At 47.8% G+C, this 15,033-nt stretch overlaps 1 protein-coding gene across 4 annotated transcripts in view; it reads left to right on the forward strand.

Moving 5' to 3' along the window:
- ESRRB (estrogen related receptor beta) overlaps positions 1 to 12,477 on the forward strand; it is a 148,258-nt gene extending 135,781 nt beyond the window's left edge. For all 4 annotated transcript variants that reach the window (XM_009474487.2, XM_087747380.1, XM_087747379.1 and 1 more), the window contains 2 exons: positions 1,433 to 1,702; positions 8,010 to 12,477. In XM_009474487.2, the coding sequence (XP_009472762.1) occupies positions 1,433 to 1,702; positions 8,010 to 8,254 (515 nt within the window). In that variant the 3' untranslated portion in view covers positions 8,255 to 12,477. The remainder of the gene's footprint in view (positions 1 to 1,432; positions 1,703 to 8,009) is intronic.
- Positions 12,478 to 15,033: the final 2,556 nt, after the last annotated feature.

Consider the following 15,033-nt stretch of genomic DNA (forward strand, 5'->3'; position numbering starts at 1 on the left):
ATAGAAAAAGAGAACCCACAGTCAGTCAATATAGCAATCATCAGCTCTTTTGTTAATTGCCAACTTGATAACAAGAGAAATCAAATGATCATCATGGTGGCTGGCTACCTAGGCCCCGATGCGGGGCCAAGAACTGTGAGCAGGGAGGGCTGTGGGATAAAGGAGTCCTGCTGAGCTTAGCACACAGCCAGGGGGACTGGGGGGCTCCTGGACAGAGGCTAAAGAGCTCACAGGCCTCTTGGTGAGCCCCAAGGCTTAATAAGCATCTGGGGAGAAAACTAGCAGAGGAGTCTGGTGGAGCATTGCCCCCCCAGCTGAGGGGTGCCTGAGTGTCCCATTCTCTCACAGCCCTGGGAACCTTTAGATGCAAGGACCTGCCAACAAGCACAGTCCCTGCCTGTCAGTGGTGGGCAGGAGCCCAATTGGGACCAACACACTGTGCTCGGCATCCCTGTCTGTAATGGTTGTTGCACAGTGCCCGTCTCCCAGGATCTTTCATGGTTTGGCCTTCAAGGGTACCTGGTACAGAGGACATAACAGACACGGCTTTCCTTCCTGTGCACTTTTTTTTCCCCCTCGGGGCAGACAGTGCCTCTGTGATTCAGCCTCTCCGCTGTCTTAAGTGGGCTCTGGGGCTGTCAGGAGGGGTCTATCTCCAGATGGTGATTGCTCTTTCTGTATTTGAGAATGACTTTGTTCACTGCTGGGTGCTGGTTCCATTGCTCCTGGGTTTGGCTGTGATTTAAGTACTTGTATGGCACCATAAAAGTGGTTTTGATGCTGGGTAGGGCTGTTGGCTGTGGGGTTAAGAAAGCTGATGGTGTGGAGCTGAGGGAGTGATGAGGAATAGAAGAGGATTCAGTTCACAAACATGTTCAGCTTTTGAATACATTCCAGTGCTCTGTTGTGGCAGGACCTTTTCTCATGTTGGCCAAAATGAGAGATTGTGGTATGCTTATAATTCAAGCCTGCGTCATTCCCTCCCATCCAATCAGAAGCCCTCTTTTCTGCCTTCTGGAGCTCTTCTCTGCTCTTTGGTCAGCTGGGGCAGACTAAATAGGCTACAGTACAAAACTACAGAGGAATAACGAGCAGGACAACGTGGTACAAAACAGTTGCTGCTATAGAAGAAACAGAGATCATTGAAAAGAGGTTGTCATTAATGTTGGGTTGCCATAAATGCAGTCAGAGCATCAGGACTCCTGTTTGAGGCTGTGGGTTGGCATGGGAGCAAAGAGAAGGGTAAGGTCCACGTGTGCTGATTGCCACAGAGACAGGGTCACTTTAGTAAGCTTTTTTTTTTTTTTTTTTTGAAAGCAGCAGGCTAATTGGGGAGAGTGTTTGCAGTGGATCCCAGGGAAACTAAGGACCCCAGGCTCCTAGAGGCTTTGCTGCACACCCATTTGACCCTGCTTGTCTTTTGCCCTGTCAGGGTTCTCCAACCTCTCGCTTGGGGACCAGATGAGCCTCCTGCAGAGCGCCTGGATGGAAATCCTCATCCTGGGCATTGTGTACCGCTCCCTGCCGTATGAGGACAAGCTTGTCTATGCTGAGGACTACATCATGGATGAAGAGCACTCTCGTCTGACGGGGCTGCTGGAGCTCTACCTGGCCATCCTACAACTCGTGCGCCGCTACAAGAAGCTCAAGGTGGAAAAGGAGGAGTTTGTCACGCTCAAAGCTCTGGCCCTCGCCAACTCAGGTACATCCCTGGCCCAGCCAGCCTCACAATCAGGGAGTCAAGGCCCACTCTGGGCTGGGAGGAAACTAGAGCCTACTGCCTGAGACTGTGCTCTGCCTGTGCCATGCAACGTCATGCACCATCCTTAAAGCTCCTCTCTGTCCACAGAGCAGGACCTAAGCTGGAGAGCAGGGAGAAGTGAGGCTTGCTGCTGCTAGATGCCCAGTTGTGCTCTGGCCCTGTATTAGGGAGTGGAGCCAGGCAGGGGTGGGCTGGCTGCTGGTTTCTGACAGTAAAAGAAAGGCTGTGAAGCCCTTCTCCACTAGCAAGCTGACTCCAGTGCCTGGAGTTCAGAAAAGGGGAGGTGCACCATGGCTGCATCCACCTCAGTAGTGTTGGGCAGTTACGGCAAACATGGAATTTCAAATCCCACAAAAAGCTGTTGGGTTGGGGCTGCCTGGTCCTGTCCTGGAGCTGTTCAGTGACCACAGACATTGAATCCCCCTTTAATTGGGAGACAGTGTGGATCTGGATGGTAGCGAGTAAGACATGCTGGCAGAAGCCTGATGTTGCCTGTTCTGTTTCTTCTTGTGAAGAGGATGAGCCCTCAATCCAGCAGGCTGTGGGAGATGCAAGAGGTGCTGTGTGCTGCACTGATGTTGCACAAAAGCCAGACGCGTATTTGCTCACTAGTCGCTTCGGAAAGGGAAGCTGCTAAAGCTACTGTGTGACGAGGGCTCCCTCTACATCCCTTGAGTCTCATTGTCTCACATCAGATCTTGCTGAACTGCATCGTGCAGGTCACAGAATTCACCCTTGCAGCCCAGCAGTGAGTGCAATATCTGTGTTTGGCTAAAGCCACCTTCCAGAAAGACACCCAGTGTGAAGCTGAAGGGATTAAAAGAGGGGGAATCTACTTCTTTTGTGGTAGCTGACTCTAATAATTAATCGTTCTCTCAGTTTAAAAAAAAAAGGCACCATATCTTTAACATCAGTTTGCTTGAGTTCAGCCTCCAGATACTGGTCTTTGTTGACCTGTGTCCTATGACCCCAGGTCTTTTTACACCTGACAGCTTGACACGATAAAGTTCCTGTTCCATAGTTGCATTCCTTGGCTATAGATATATTACTTCAAGTGTAAGCAAGTGGTCCAGAATGCTGTGAGACTGCCCTGTCCTCACCATTTTACACTATTCTGTTCCTCTTTGCCATCCATACTTCTTAGCAGCAGCAATTTAAAAGAAAAAAAGAAAAATTACTTACAGCTCATTGATAAAAATGTTGAGTAGCATCTGGTTTTTTACTGATCCCTGTGGATTTCCACTAGAAAACTCCTCCTTCAGGGATGATTCACCACAGATAGCTACTTTGAGGTCTGTCATCTAGCCAGTTACTAATCAACTGAAAGTGTGCTTTATTGATATTGCATAGTGCTAATTTTTTAATGAGAATGTCCTGTGGTGCTAAGCCAAGTGCCTTATAAAAGCCCAAGTCTATTATATCTATGCAGTTAACTTTATCAACCAAACTTGTAATCTCATCAGAGAGTGAAATCAGGTTTGTTTGGCAAGACCTCTATTCCAAAGTATCGTGTTGACTGGCAGTAGTTGTAATACCATCCTATAAGTCTTAATTGAATGACACTTTTTTTTTTCCTTTATTTTGCCCTGGTTCACGTCAGGCTAGCATGGAAATTATCAGATAAGGCCTAGGAAAATATGTGCATCATTAGAACTTTTCCAGTCATCTTGAAATTCTCAAAAATACCAAGACTTGTTAATCATTAATCTGCCCTAGATGGGCCTCAGCCAGCAATTTTAGAACTCTTACACCCAAGTTATCCAGCTCTGCTGATTTCTGTAAAGTTTGTCCCTAACAGATGTCTAACGTCTTCTTGCATAAACAACAGACTAAGAAGTCTTCATCATCTTCATATAACACAGGTACATAATGCTTCTTCTTTCTAAACAGGATAGAAATACTCACTGAGGACTTTTGTCTCCTCTGCACTGCTATTAATAGTTTAATCATCTCCAGGTGAAAAGACATGCCCCTACAAATGGTCATTTTTCTTCTATTTCTTAAATATTTATAAAACTTTTTTATTGTCCTTAGCCCTTCCAGCCATGGATTTTCCTCCTGTGTCCTTCACTTCCCTTATCGATTTTCTACACTTCATAACTTCTGATTCATATAAATTGCTATCTAGTTCCCTTTTTCAATTTCTCATATATTGCTTTTTTAGCTCTAATTGCTGCCTTCACTTTGCCACTGAACCAGGATGGGCAGATGGCCAAAGCTGGCCTCTCTCAATTGTGGGACGGTGGCTTTTGGCAATGTAATCAACTCTTGTTAAAGAACCTGCCTCCTGTCTACCAGGAAGGTCACAGGATTAAACAGGGAGAAAGGGTCCTCAGAGAGGCTGAAGTGCCAAGGTAGTGGTTGTGACAGGGTGACAAGTGCCACAGCGGCACATTTATCTGGCCCATGCTATGAGCAGCAACAGTGCAGGACCTGAGCCTTGGTGCTGTCAAGTTCCTCACGGTGCAACAGAAGCGCTCTGCTGATGTTGCTCAGTTGTGCTGTCAGGACTAAGCCCAGGGTAGTCCCTTATGGGACAGTCTGTATCAGGAGTGCAGAAACACTGAGCAAAGACAGAGCAGAACAACCAACACTCACCAGCTGCTTTGGGGTTCTGCTTCCAGCGCCATGGAGTAAAGAAACCAAGGTGAGGGTCAGGAAGCACAGGCCAAAACATGGTCCCAGCTGGATGGGAAAAGCCATTCTGACTTCACTGGTTTCTCCTAGTGCAGCTAGAAGTACAGCTATGTAGGAGGATAATCCACAAAAATCCTGCTTTGTTATTCATATTGAAACATATGAAAGTAAAGCATGAGAGCTCATTTTTCATGTAATTAAAGCCTCTCACAACACACACATAAAGAAGCTAGAATAGGGCAAGTGTGTTTTTCTAATGTAACCTTCACTTTCAACCTTCACATTCTTTTAATAGAAGTTATTTTTCTTAGTGTATTTTTGACATGGAGTAAACTTGCAGAGCCTGCATGTATGTGCTTGCATGCAAACAGCTGAGTCCTAAAATGGTAGGAATGCAGACTACCTCTGGGCCAGGCCTCAGCTCCCTTGGGTCAGAGACAAGGCTTAAAGCTGAGCGCTTAGATGAGCACCTGTGCTGCGTAGACCTGCTTTCTGCCTTGCTTCCCATATAAATAAATTCCTGAATTTCCCCTATCCATGCTGGGTATAATTGCTCATGCAACCCAGCATCTAGGGACTTTCCTTTCTTCCATGCAGCCCTGTGTATATTGACCCTTTGTTTCTAGGAATTAAAACAAATGAAAACAGAAGTGGGGGCTCACTCACTCTTCACTAGAGGAGAAGCTGACAATAGGCTGACCTTGCCAGAGCTGTGGCTGACCTCTGAGTCCTCAGTGTAACGCACCAAGGACACACCTGCTGGGACCGGCAAAGATTATTCAAGCGAACTCTGTCTTTAGTAAGTGCATTTTAGAGAGCCGAGAAATGAATTCTTAATGTCCAGAGCAGCAGGCAGGTCCCAACAATATGCTCACCCATTCTTTGACAGAGTAGGGGTGGTGTAGACTTAACTTGTTACTCTTCAGAGCCAGCCGTCCCTTCTTAGGCATTCCTAGGTCCTCTCTCCTCAGGAATACAAATTGATCAACCTGTGTGTTGAAGAGTGCTCCAGGTTAGCATTCAGCACATGTTCAGTTAAGGACATCCCAGACTGGCCAAACCTTATTTCCCCTTTTTTTCCCCCATGTATTTTAGTGCTGAGATGGAGTTAACAAGGTCTGGATCTAGCAAGGGGATGTGTAGCTAATGGGTCCTGTGAGGACCCTGCTCCTCCTGCTCGTGTCAAAAGCTGCAAGGAAAGAGTTAGGTAGGAGGCAGTGGGCCTTGTCCATTCTCACACCTGCGCTGTACCCCATACCAGCAGTGCTGGAGAAGGGCTCCTGACATGAAGCCTGACTTCTAGGCCAGCTGACCCTCAGGGACATGGTCAGGCAGCCTCCCTCCACCTCAGTGCTCTGACAGCTGTAAAAATTCATAGCTATTGATTTTGTAATTAACAGTTTATCAATGCCATCGACACCAGCTCACTGATGGATTGCAAGGAAATTAATCCTGCAATGTTATTTTATTTTTCGCAGTCAGCTGCCAATTTTGAGCTTCTTTCAGCAAAGAGTGGGGGGGTGGGGCAGGCGTTGATCTTTATTTCCCCGATTCCTCTCCCTGTATACATCTAGTTATTTAGTGCTGTTAAAGTCTCGTCACCTTACACAAGTCAGGTGGCAGAAGGGCACAGCTTTGGCATTCTGTCTACTGTACAGCAGCATCAGTACCCAAAACCAGAGCACCCACTTTGACCTGAAGCATGGCTCATTGCCTGGTGCTTCTAGCACCCACCAGGATCTGCAAACTGTGATGGGCTGCGATTACTTGTCCCCCCTTGTGCCCCTAGAAGGACATTAAACAGAAAGGCTGCAGGACCTTTCTCTCCAAGCTCCGGCTCTTCATGCTTCCAGTCTCCAAAATGACCTCTGCAACTTGGCAGGAAACCTATCCCACTCACTTCTCCTGGATGGTGCATGGAAATTTTCCAGGGGTGCTACCTGGCTGGGAGAAGTTGCCAGACTGATTTGGCAACATGCTTCTCCCTCCCAACTTTCCAGAATCAACCTCTGTGGCTGGCTCAGGTCACTGTGATGACCTACCAGCCCTTCTCTGAGCTTCTTTGCCTGGTGTCTTGGATACAAAAAGCAAATGCAGCAAGAACAATCCTTCCTCAGTAGGCTTCTTGGAAATACAACCCTTTAATATCCTCTAATTAGTGCATTCCTTCTAAACAGCTTCTTAAACAGCTTTCTTGCTAGACATGATATTTTCCCAACTGTTGTAATACTTTATAAATCGTGCATCATAAATAGCATTTACGGTACATGTATCTTACGGAATTCAGAGTCTCTAATTTGTGTTGCACTCTCCATAGAGATGACACATATTTCTAGAGAGATTTTGGCACTTCAGCCAGCTTTCCTCCCCTTCACTGCTGTCACTCTGAGGAGCCCATGTCCTCACATTTGTGTTGTATGTGTGTGGGCTGAGCCAGAGCACTGCCACACTGCAAAGCCCAGCTGCAGTGGCAGATGCTGCAACTACATGTGTGCACGTGTGCTTGCCGTAGCGTCCCTTTGCTGCTGCTTCTGGATTCATTGCCCTGTGGCAGGAATCTTTATCAATGGGTTCAGTATTGATTAAAAGTCTCTGAACAATGAAGACAAGGGAACAATGTCTCCAGCTCTGTCAGGGTTGTAAGAAAGAAGCATCAGCAAGAGGAACAGGAGAAAAACCTTCAGTGAGGCTGTGCCTGGTTAGCTTCATTAATCTAACCTCTCTGCTCTATGGTGCTGCCCTCTGTGACCATGACTTACCCACAAGTTTAGCAGCCTGTGTTCAACTCAGGTTCCCCAGCTTGACCCTGGACTGGGTCACTACCAGCTACGTTTGCCTTAGAGACACACCAAGGAGCTTGCTAGCCTCGCAAACCCTGCTAGCCCCTCCGGCAGCTTGTACAAATCTAACTGGCAGCCTAAGGGAAGAGGCCTTGCAGGAGATGCGGGTTTCCTTTACTGAAGCAGAAAGCTCCCTGAGCAGCTGCTGGCAGTCTCTGAGAACAGGGGCATGTGCACAAAGGTGGGGCTGGCAACACCCCTGGGCACACTGGTTGTGACTTACTGGGGCTTTTCTGTCTTGCTGACACCCTGAGCAGCTGCATGGCAATTAGGCAGTTTAGACAGATGAAGCGCTATAGCAGTGTTAATTATTCTTAATGAGATTGCTCCCAAGCGGCAGCACAGCAGCTGCTGCCCCTTGCAGGGTGACTCTCCCCATAAGGAGCATGGAGGGCAAGTGAATGTGCAAGTCACAAAGGCCCCCGGCTGATGCCCTGCACAGCCTTGGGGTGGCTGAAATGGGCAGCACATGGGGCGCAACGCGTCACCTACCCCGGCAAGCTTCCCATCCCTGCGCTGCTAGGGCCAACTCGCTGGGCTGATGCTGAACTTCACAGCAGCAGCACCAACACCTGCCAGCAAGGTGGTTCTTTTCCCCTTAAGAAACAAAACAAAACAACACCCCACCCCAGCCCTCACCCCCCCCAAAAAAAAAAAAGAAAAATTAAAAACAAGAAAAGGAAAGAAAGCATCTTTAGCTTCAGGACCATAAAGGATTTCCTTCCTCATGTCTGATTTGTCTGTTTGCTGTCTTTTCTCCCTCCCCCCAGACTCCATGCACATAGAGGACATGGATGCAGTGCAGAAACTCCAGGACCTTCTCCACGAAGCCCTGCAGGACTACGAGCTGAGTCAGCGCAACGAGGAGCCCCGGCGAGCAGGCAAGCTGCTCCTGACCTTGCCCCTCCTGCGGCAGACGGCCGCCAAAGCTGTGCAGCACTTCTACAGCATCAAACTGCAGGGCAAGGTTCCCATGCATAAACTCTTCCTAGAAATGCTAGAGGCAAAGGTCTGACAGCCCCAGCGCCAGCCAACAGTGGCCGGGGAACAAACTAGAAACAAAGATGCAGACAACGGAGCAATCCAAACAGCAGCAGCAGCCACCGCCGGCTTTTATCTCCAATCATTTATTATGGAAGAATTATTTAATGTCTATCTGTCGGCGTGACTGCAGAATCTCATGTACAGGAGGGGGGAAACTCTTTTAATCAGTCACCTGTTTCTCTTTTTTTCGTTTGTTTTCTCTGTGGGAAATACCAGAATATGCTCTTGCACTTGTTGAGGCGGTCATCGGGGCTCAGCCCCTCTGAGCAGTGATGCTCTCGGCGCTGTCCAGGCCACCTGCTCCCCAGCTCCCTCTGCCAGCGCTGGAGGGGGCGTGGGGACAGAAGCAGGAAGAGAGGAAGAATAGAGTCAATATAAACTTTATCTGCTGGTGTTGTGAGGGGTCAGATAGAAAGGGAAGCAGCCAGGGTCCTTCTTTTTGTCACCTTTCTGGCTCTAACCATAGAGCAGATGCTCCTTTGGAGAAGAGTGCTGCTGGACCTCTCCTGATCAAAACAGCTGCCTCCGAGGCTCCTCTAGCGACAGCTAACACTTGTACATACAGGCCCCACTTCTTACCGGGAAAGATGCTCCTAACTGTGTAAGATACTCTGCGACCTTGTACAGTGTGTCATTACGCCTGGCTAGTCCCTCCCATGTACAATCCCCACAGGCCCCTGAAGAGGTAGGATGTATGACCTGAGAGAATGCAAGTCTCCTTGCCCAGATGGCAAGAAAAAAAAGAGCCCGATGTTATGCTTCAGTGCTGGGTTGACTTGATAATCTCTGCATCCTCTCCTATGTGGTGCTAACTACAATTCTTCCACACTTTTCACCCCGTAGTGTATCAAACCTGCCTCTTCAGCTCAGCTGAGTGCCATTCCCCACTTGTTCCTTGTGGCAGAGAACACAAGGCTTTGTCTGCATGGTTACTGCCCAACTATAAATACACCCCAAACCAGGGCTTTCCTAGACTTCATTAAAGTGATAGCTCTTTGCCTCCACAGAGACTTAGGCTTATTGCCAAATGCTAGTTAGGAATCAAGGGCACTGCTTTTCGGAGGAGGCAGCTCTTGAGCCCAAGAGATTGCTTTTTTGTGGCAGCCTAGGGAAATAAATTAGAGGGTGGCGTGAAACCCCCGATATCTCAACTACTGTCTTCCCCTGCCTCATCCCATTATCCTCAACAGCAGCAAAAGAGCTAGCATAGATTATACCTGGGCCTGGTAAGAGGTTCTCTCACTGATGGGAAAGCAAATACCTGACCTTGAGGTGGTGGGAGAAAAAGTGGGGGAATGTTCATTTACTCCTTCTCATGTAACCAGGTTCCTGCTGTCTCCACGCCCTGGTTTAGATCTGCTGCGTAAGCCACAACTGCTGCATTCCCAGTAGCCAGAGGGGAATGTGGGTGACTGACAAAACTGGCTGTTGGCATTCTCTGAGATTTTATTTTCTAGGTCACTTAGTTTAGAGCCAGCCCAAGCTGATGAAACCTGAATGTATTGTCTGTTTTGTGGTCAGCGGCGTGGCAGTAGAGGTGAGAAAAAGCTTCTGATCTGCATTTGAGACACCACTAGCTGCACTGCCTCTGTTCCCCTCAAGCCTCCATCCCTCCCTGGATAGCCCAGGAGAAGGGTGGTGTGGCAGAGCAGTAACTTGCCCCCAGCAGGAAGCCTTCCAAAGCAGCGTTGGGGCATGCGATCAGGGAGACACTGGGTGCTTGTTTTCTGCTGGAGCAGAATGTGTCTCAGCGGGGCTGTCAGTGCTGCAGAGCAGCGCCCAGGCTAGCTCAGAGACTGGGTGCGCTAACTCATGCTGGCCTCGCAGCTCTTGTAGCCAGCCCACTCCTGGTACTTGAGTTAGTTCAGTTCCGTCTCCTTTTGAGTTTGTCCAACACTACACAGTCATAGCTACTGTCACTCATTTTGTACTCACTTGATAAAGGAATTCAGTCTTGCTTCAGGTACACTAGTAAACCAACAGAGACCTAAGGGGCGGAAGGCACGTGGGAGCTGGGACTGCTTGGGTGCTCACAGCGGTAGCGATTACACAGTGGCCTTGTGCTTTGAACAGATACTTGTGCTTCTCTCCCCAGCTCCCTCCCCGAGGCAGCTGGGGAGAAAATGAGAAGCTTTTGGTTGTGCTCATGATCCCTGTACCCATCTGTGACTGAGAGGGACCAAAGTGAAATGCACGCCACCGCTATAGAGCCAGCTTGCCATGTGCTGCACCCTGGCAACTCTTTCTGGCTGTGGCATAAATGCTTTCACGAATGCGCTGGGTTGCGCTATCGCCTGTAAGTTTGACTCACTTGATCACTGTTGCTTCCCTGCTGACTCCCACCCAGCTCAGCCACAGCACATTGTCTCCTGACCTGCTGTGAAAAGGTAGCTGTCCCAAAATGGGCTGAAAAGATCCTAAGAAGCAATTCTTACTCTGTTGGACGCTGGCTGGAAAGGTCACTTACTTACAAAAGAAAAAAAAAGGCTCCTCCAGCTTTGTTGTATTTGGGCTCGGGCCTGCTTTCCAGAACAGGGAGGGAGAACTATCTACAGAACATGATTATGGAGAGCTGCTGAGCTAGTGTCTAGCCCGCAGAGACTGCTGGCTATTTAGAGTAGGGCTATGGTATGGAGGCAACTCCTGCCTTGGCAGAACAATATCAAGATACCAAATGCATTTTTTTTCCAGGACCTTCTTTCGCCATTACAGCTGCATAACCTTGGAGCCCATCTCGATATCCCTCATTGCTTGAAGATAATATGCCTGGAAATGTTTGCATTGCTTCTGAAATAGGATGGGAACTGAACCAGACAGTAATTAGCATATATTAATCTCTTTAAGCAAGGAATGCAAACTCTTCCCAGGAACTGGGACAGAAACACCTGCCTAGATTTAACCCGTAAAAGGCTTGTACCATCTTATATTGGGAACCAGGTCAGGTCTCTTGGGCCCTTCAGACCAGGAATCTTTTCCCAGTTATTCTCATTTGCTGTGGATCATTAGTACTATCACACTGCCACACCTGAGGGGCATGTCCAGCTATGCAGTGAGCTGGCCTTGCAGAGAAGGGTAACATCTTAGTGTAGTCCTCTCAGTGCGCTTTGAAGTAGGAACTGGGGCTTCAGCAACCGCTTAGGTCTTTGAATGCTCACAGTCTCTTACAAAAAGGTCTGGAGATATGGAAGTTGAGACATGAACTAGGAAATGGGTTCTGGGTCAGCGTGCTTTATGCCGTTCATTTGTAAGATACGAGTCACAGAGTCAGAGCCACACAGCTGTCTTTCTACATGGGGGAAAAGATAATGGAGCTTGAGCTTTGGGGCACAAACAGGCTCTATCACTTACTTACAGAAAAACAAAGCTGTAGAGGTAAGTGTATCAGTGACAGTGAATAAGCATGAAGCCCATGTCCAGCAACTGTGGTAAAAGCAGCTCCGCCCCTGATTTGCATGTGCGGATAACAGAAACCACATACCTGTCAGCTACTACAAAAGGCAGTTCTTCCCAAGTGACCAGCTCTTCTGTTCTGGGCACATTCTTCTCTGGGAACAGCGATGTCTGGTCTGTAATGCAAAACAGATTTCATGGGGATCAATTAAAAGAAAAGGTAAAATACCACACAGAATTAGGTTTCTGGGGAAACTTGGGCATTACACCTTGCAGCAAAACTGTGAAACTCCCCCACAACAATCAGAACCTTGCAGTATTGCTCATGCTAAGGGGGCATTATTTTTCTCTTTGTAAGCTAAGTCATCTTTTTTTTTTTTTTTTAAGCTATTGCAAATATATAAAATACAACATGCTGCACCAGAAACATGTAAGCAGCTATTAGAGGGGAAAGTCATTGAGAAAGACCCTAGAATGTAACTTGTTGAGCTTTTATTACCTATCGGAGCTGAGAAAAAGAGCTTCCACTTTGTGTCCACAAGCTATAATCAATCATATGGCCAAAGGCCACTCTGTTGTTCTTGTGGCTGGGTTATGTGGAGAAGCCAGAGAGACAGAGGCTGTGAGAATGATGCAGGGAGTTATAGACAGTCAGTGAAATAAACAGTATCTACTTAACTATTATCTGCTCCTTAAAAAAAAAAAAAAGAAAAAAGAAAAAAAACCTGTTAAATAAATTGTATTCTTGTGGTACAGGTCATTTCAAACAAAACAAGAAATAAAACACAGAAATGTAAAAACTAACCCAGACAGAGTAATGTTTATTGTGTTAGGAGCTGCTCCGTTCTGCCCCTCGGGATGCACATAGCCCCACGGAAGAGGCTGGGGTGGGGGAAGGCATGATTGGCGCATGCTGCCGACGGGGAGGAGAGCCCCAGCCCTCTCACTTAGAAACACTCATTTGGTGTTTTCCCATATCCAGAAAAAGAAATTCCCAACAAGCTTCTGAGTTTTTGTGAGATTAGATTTGTTGAGGATTGGTTAGACCGGCACTGTTGTCAGTCTCTGCCACGGACTGGTCTGTTTCTTCCACTCACCCATTTTCTCACATTCTGCACTTCCCTGGTACAAGGAATAAACATGAGCTAGCAATGAAAAAGCCTTGAAGTTGTTCCAGTGAAAAACAAAATCTCTAATCATAAAATAGACCACTGGCTGAAACCCAACAGTGACATCATGAGTGTTGCAAGCATTGCAGCAGCTGTCCAGTGCTTATAAAGTGGGTGCAAGTGCTGAAGTCATGGCATTGGCATTGATCTGGTGGTCAGGCGGTGCAGGAGGGCGAGCTCATGTCTGCTGGAGAAAGCAGAAGGAAATGCGCTGTGGTAGTTGGGGCAGAGATGTGAGAAACAAGGACCCCAGGTTTTTATTCTGCTTCTGACTCTATTGAGCACAGACAGCATCACACCCCATGTAAGCACTGCCATCTCCATGCGCCTCACTTAGCCAACACCGCTAAGGTCCTTCTTCCAGGCAATGGCGCTCACTGGGATGCTGCGTCCAAACCAGGCAACCAAGAGGCCTCTCAGCCTGCCCTCAGGAGGAGGAGGAGGAGGCGGCTGAATTAGTGGTGGTCAGTAGGAAAGGCGATGGGCTAGAAATGAGCTTGAATGAAAACCCAAGATGAGTACAGAGCTGGAGAGGGAGGTGAAGCAAGGTTTTTGTACACTTACAACAGCTACCCCCAGCCCCACAGTCACCACCACGCTGACTGTGACAGGCTCAATCTTTGAACTAACACAATCCCTTTCCGAGTTGACATAGGCACCTCACAGTCTCCCCCACGGCCCACCTGCACTGAGTACTTAGGCCCTCTGAACATTGTATCCGTTCACAGAAGGTTTGGATTTGGCCACCACAGTAGGACTTTAAAACGGACTGTACTTCGGGTTAAATATAGCACAGGGGGAGTCTATCTCTGGCTTTGCGAAAGGCAGCAGTTTTAGGGTCCTGAAAAGGTTATGTGGGGCTGGAGCTGCCAGTGTCAAGAGCTCAGTATGGGTAGCCAGAGGACTACAGAGAGCCCGGGCCCCACTGGTCGCTCTTCAAACACCCTTCGAGGGACATAAGCTTGCCTCAGTCCCTTACCTCTAAAGTGGCAGCTGCCTTCCTTACATTTCCTGGGCACCCTTCTGCTTTGTCTAGGTTTTTCAAGGCTTTCCTTACTTTTCTTACTAGTATTCACTCACGCTGGAATTAAAAAAAAAAGGGGGGGGGGGGTTGTTGTCTTTATAGTAAGCACACTGAGCATTGGGAGAAACTGAGGACAAGCTGAAATTTCCTCTTACAGAAGAGCTTCACAGGAAATACTAGAAAAATATTCTGTTTTCTCTGATTAGCTGGGGAGGGAAGGAGGTTTCTTTACTAATCAATGTTGAGTTCTCTAAACACGTGTCTCTCCTGTTTCTCATGTTTAACTGCTGGGATATGTTCTTAAGCTCCAAATGTTAAAACACGATTGCAGTAGTTGTTTGTGGCTACCTGCACACAAAATAAAATGAAAACCAACAAGATTTTTCTCTTTCAGGCTAAGGTATCACACAGGGAATCAAAGCAAATATTAGCTGATGTACAGAAAACTTCAGTGTTCAACTTTGCAGTGACAGAGAGCTGGAGAGGCTGTGCTGCGTGCCTGGCTTTCTTTACAAAGACATTCTCTCCCATTGCAACCAGTTTGAAATGACACCATGGTAAAACCTGAACACCTGCGCCTGGGGAGCAGGAGGATTAGCCTAGCAGTGTGCGGGGTGCCCGGAAGAGACAGAGGCTGGTAAGCGACTAATGCGAGTTGGGTTTAGAAAACACAAGGATGGTTGAGCAAAACACAACAGCCCTGATCGAAAACACTGCTGCCAGCCAGTCAAAACCAACAGCCTTGCTTGAAAAGAACTGCAGCCAGCGAGTCTCTTTACATTAGTGCTAATCAGCTCTGAGAGGCCCATCGTGCTTCTGGTCTTTGTGTGCTTCCTTCCACAGGGCTTGGGTGAGGCTAGAAAAGTCTTAAGCTCTAGGAGTAGCAGCATCCAAATAATTATAAGTCGGAGTGAAGTCACAGGAAAGATCAGAACCGGCCAAAGGCTCAAAGCGGCTTTTGTAAGAAAAACTGAGAAGACACACAACAGCTACACTGACACATCACAGATTTGCTAAAGACTTCAGTGCTTCACCGAGCCCTTCATAAATCTCACCAGTCACACGCTGACTGCAACCATCGCTTGGCAGCACGCACAGCACACGCAGAAACGGCCGCATTGGTTTAGGCCACAGGACCGTTTAGGCCAGTGCCCCTGCTCTGCTGAA

This window comes from Nipponia nippon, unplaced genomic scaffold (assembly GCF_047370975.1).
Source record: "Nipponia nippon isolate SJK-2023a ecotype South Korea unplaced genomic scaffold, ASM4737097v1 scaffold_11, whole genome shotgun sequence".
Classification (NCBI taxonomy): domain Eukaryota; kingdom Metazoa; phylum Chordata; class Aves; order Pelecaniformes; family Threskiornithidae; genus Nipponia; species Nipponia nippon.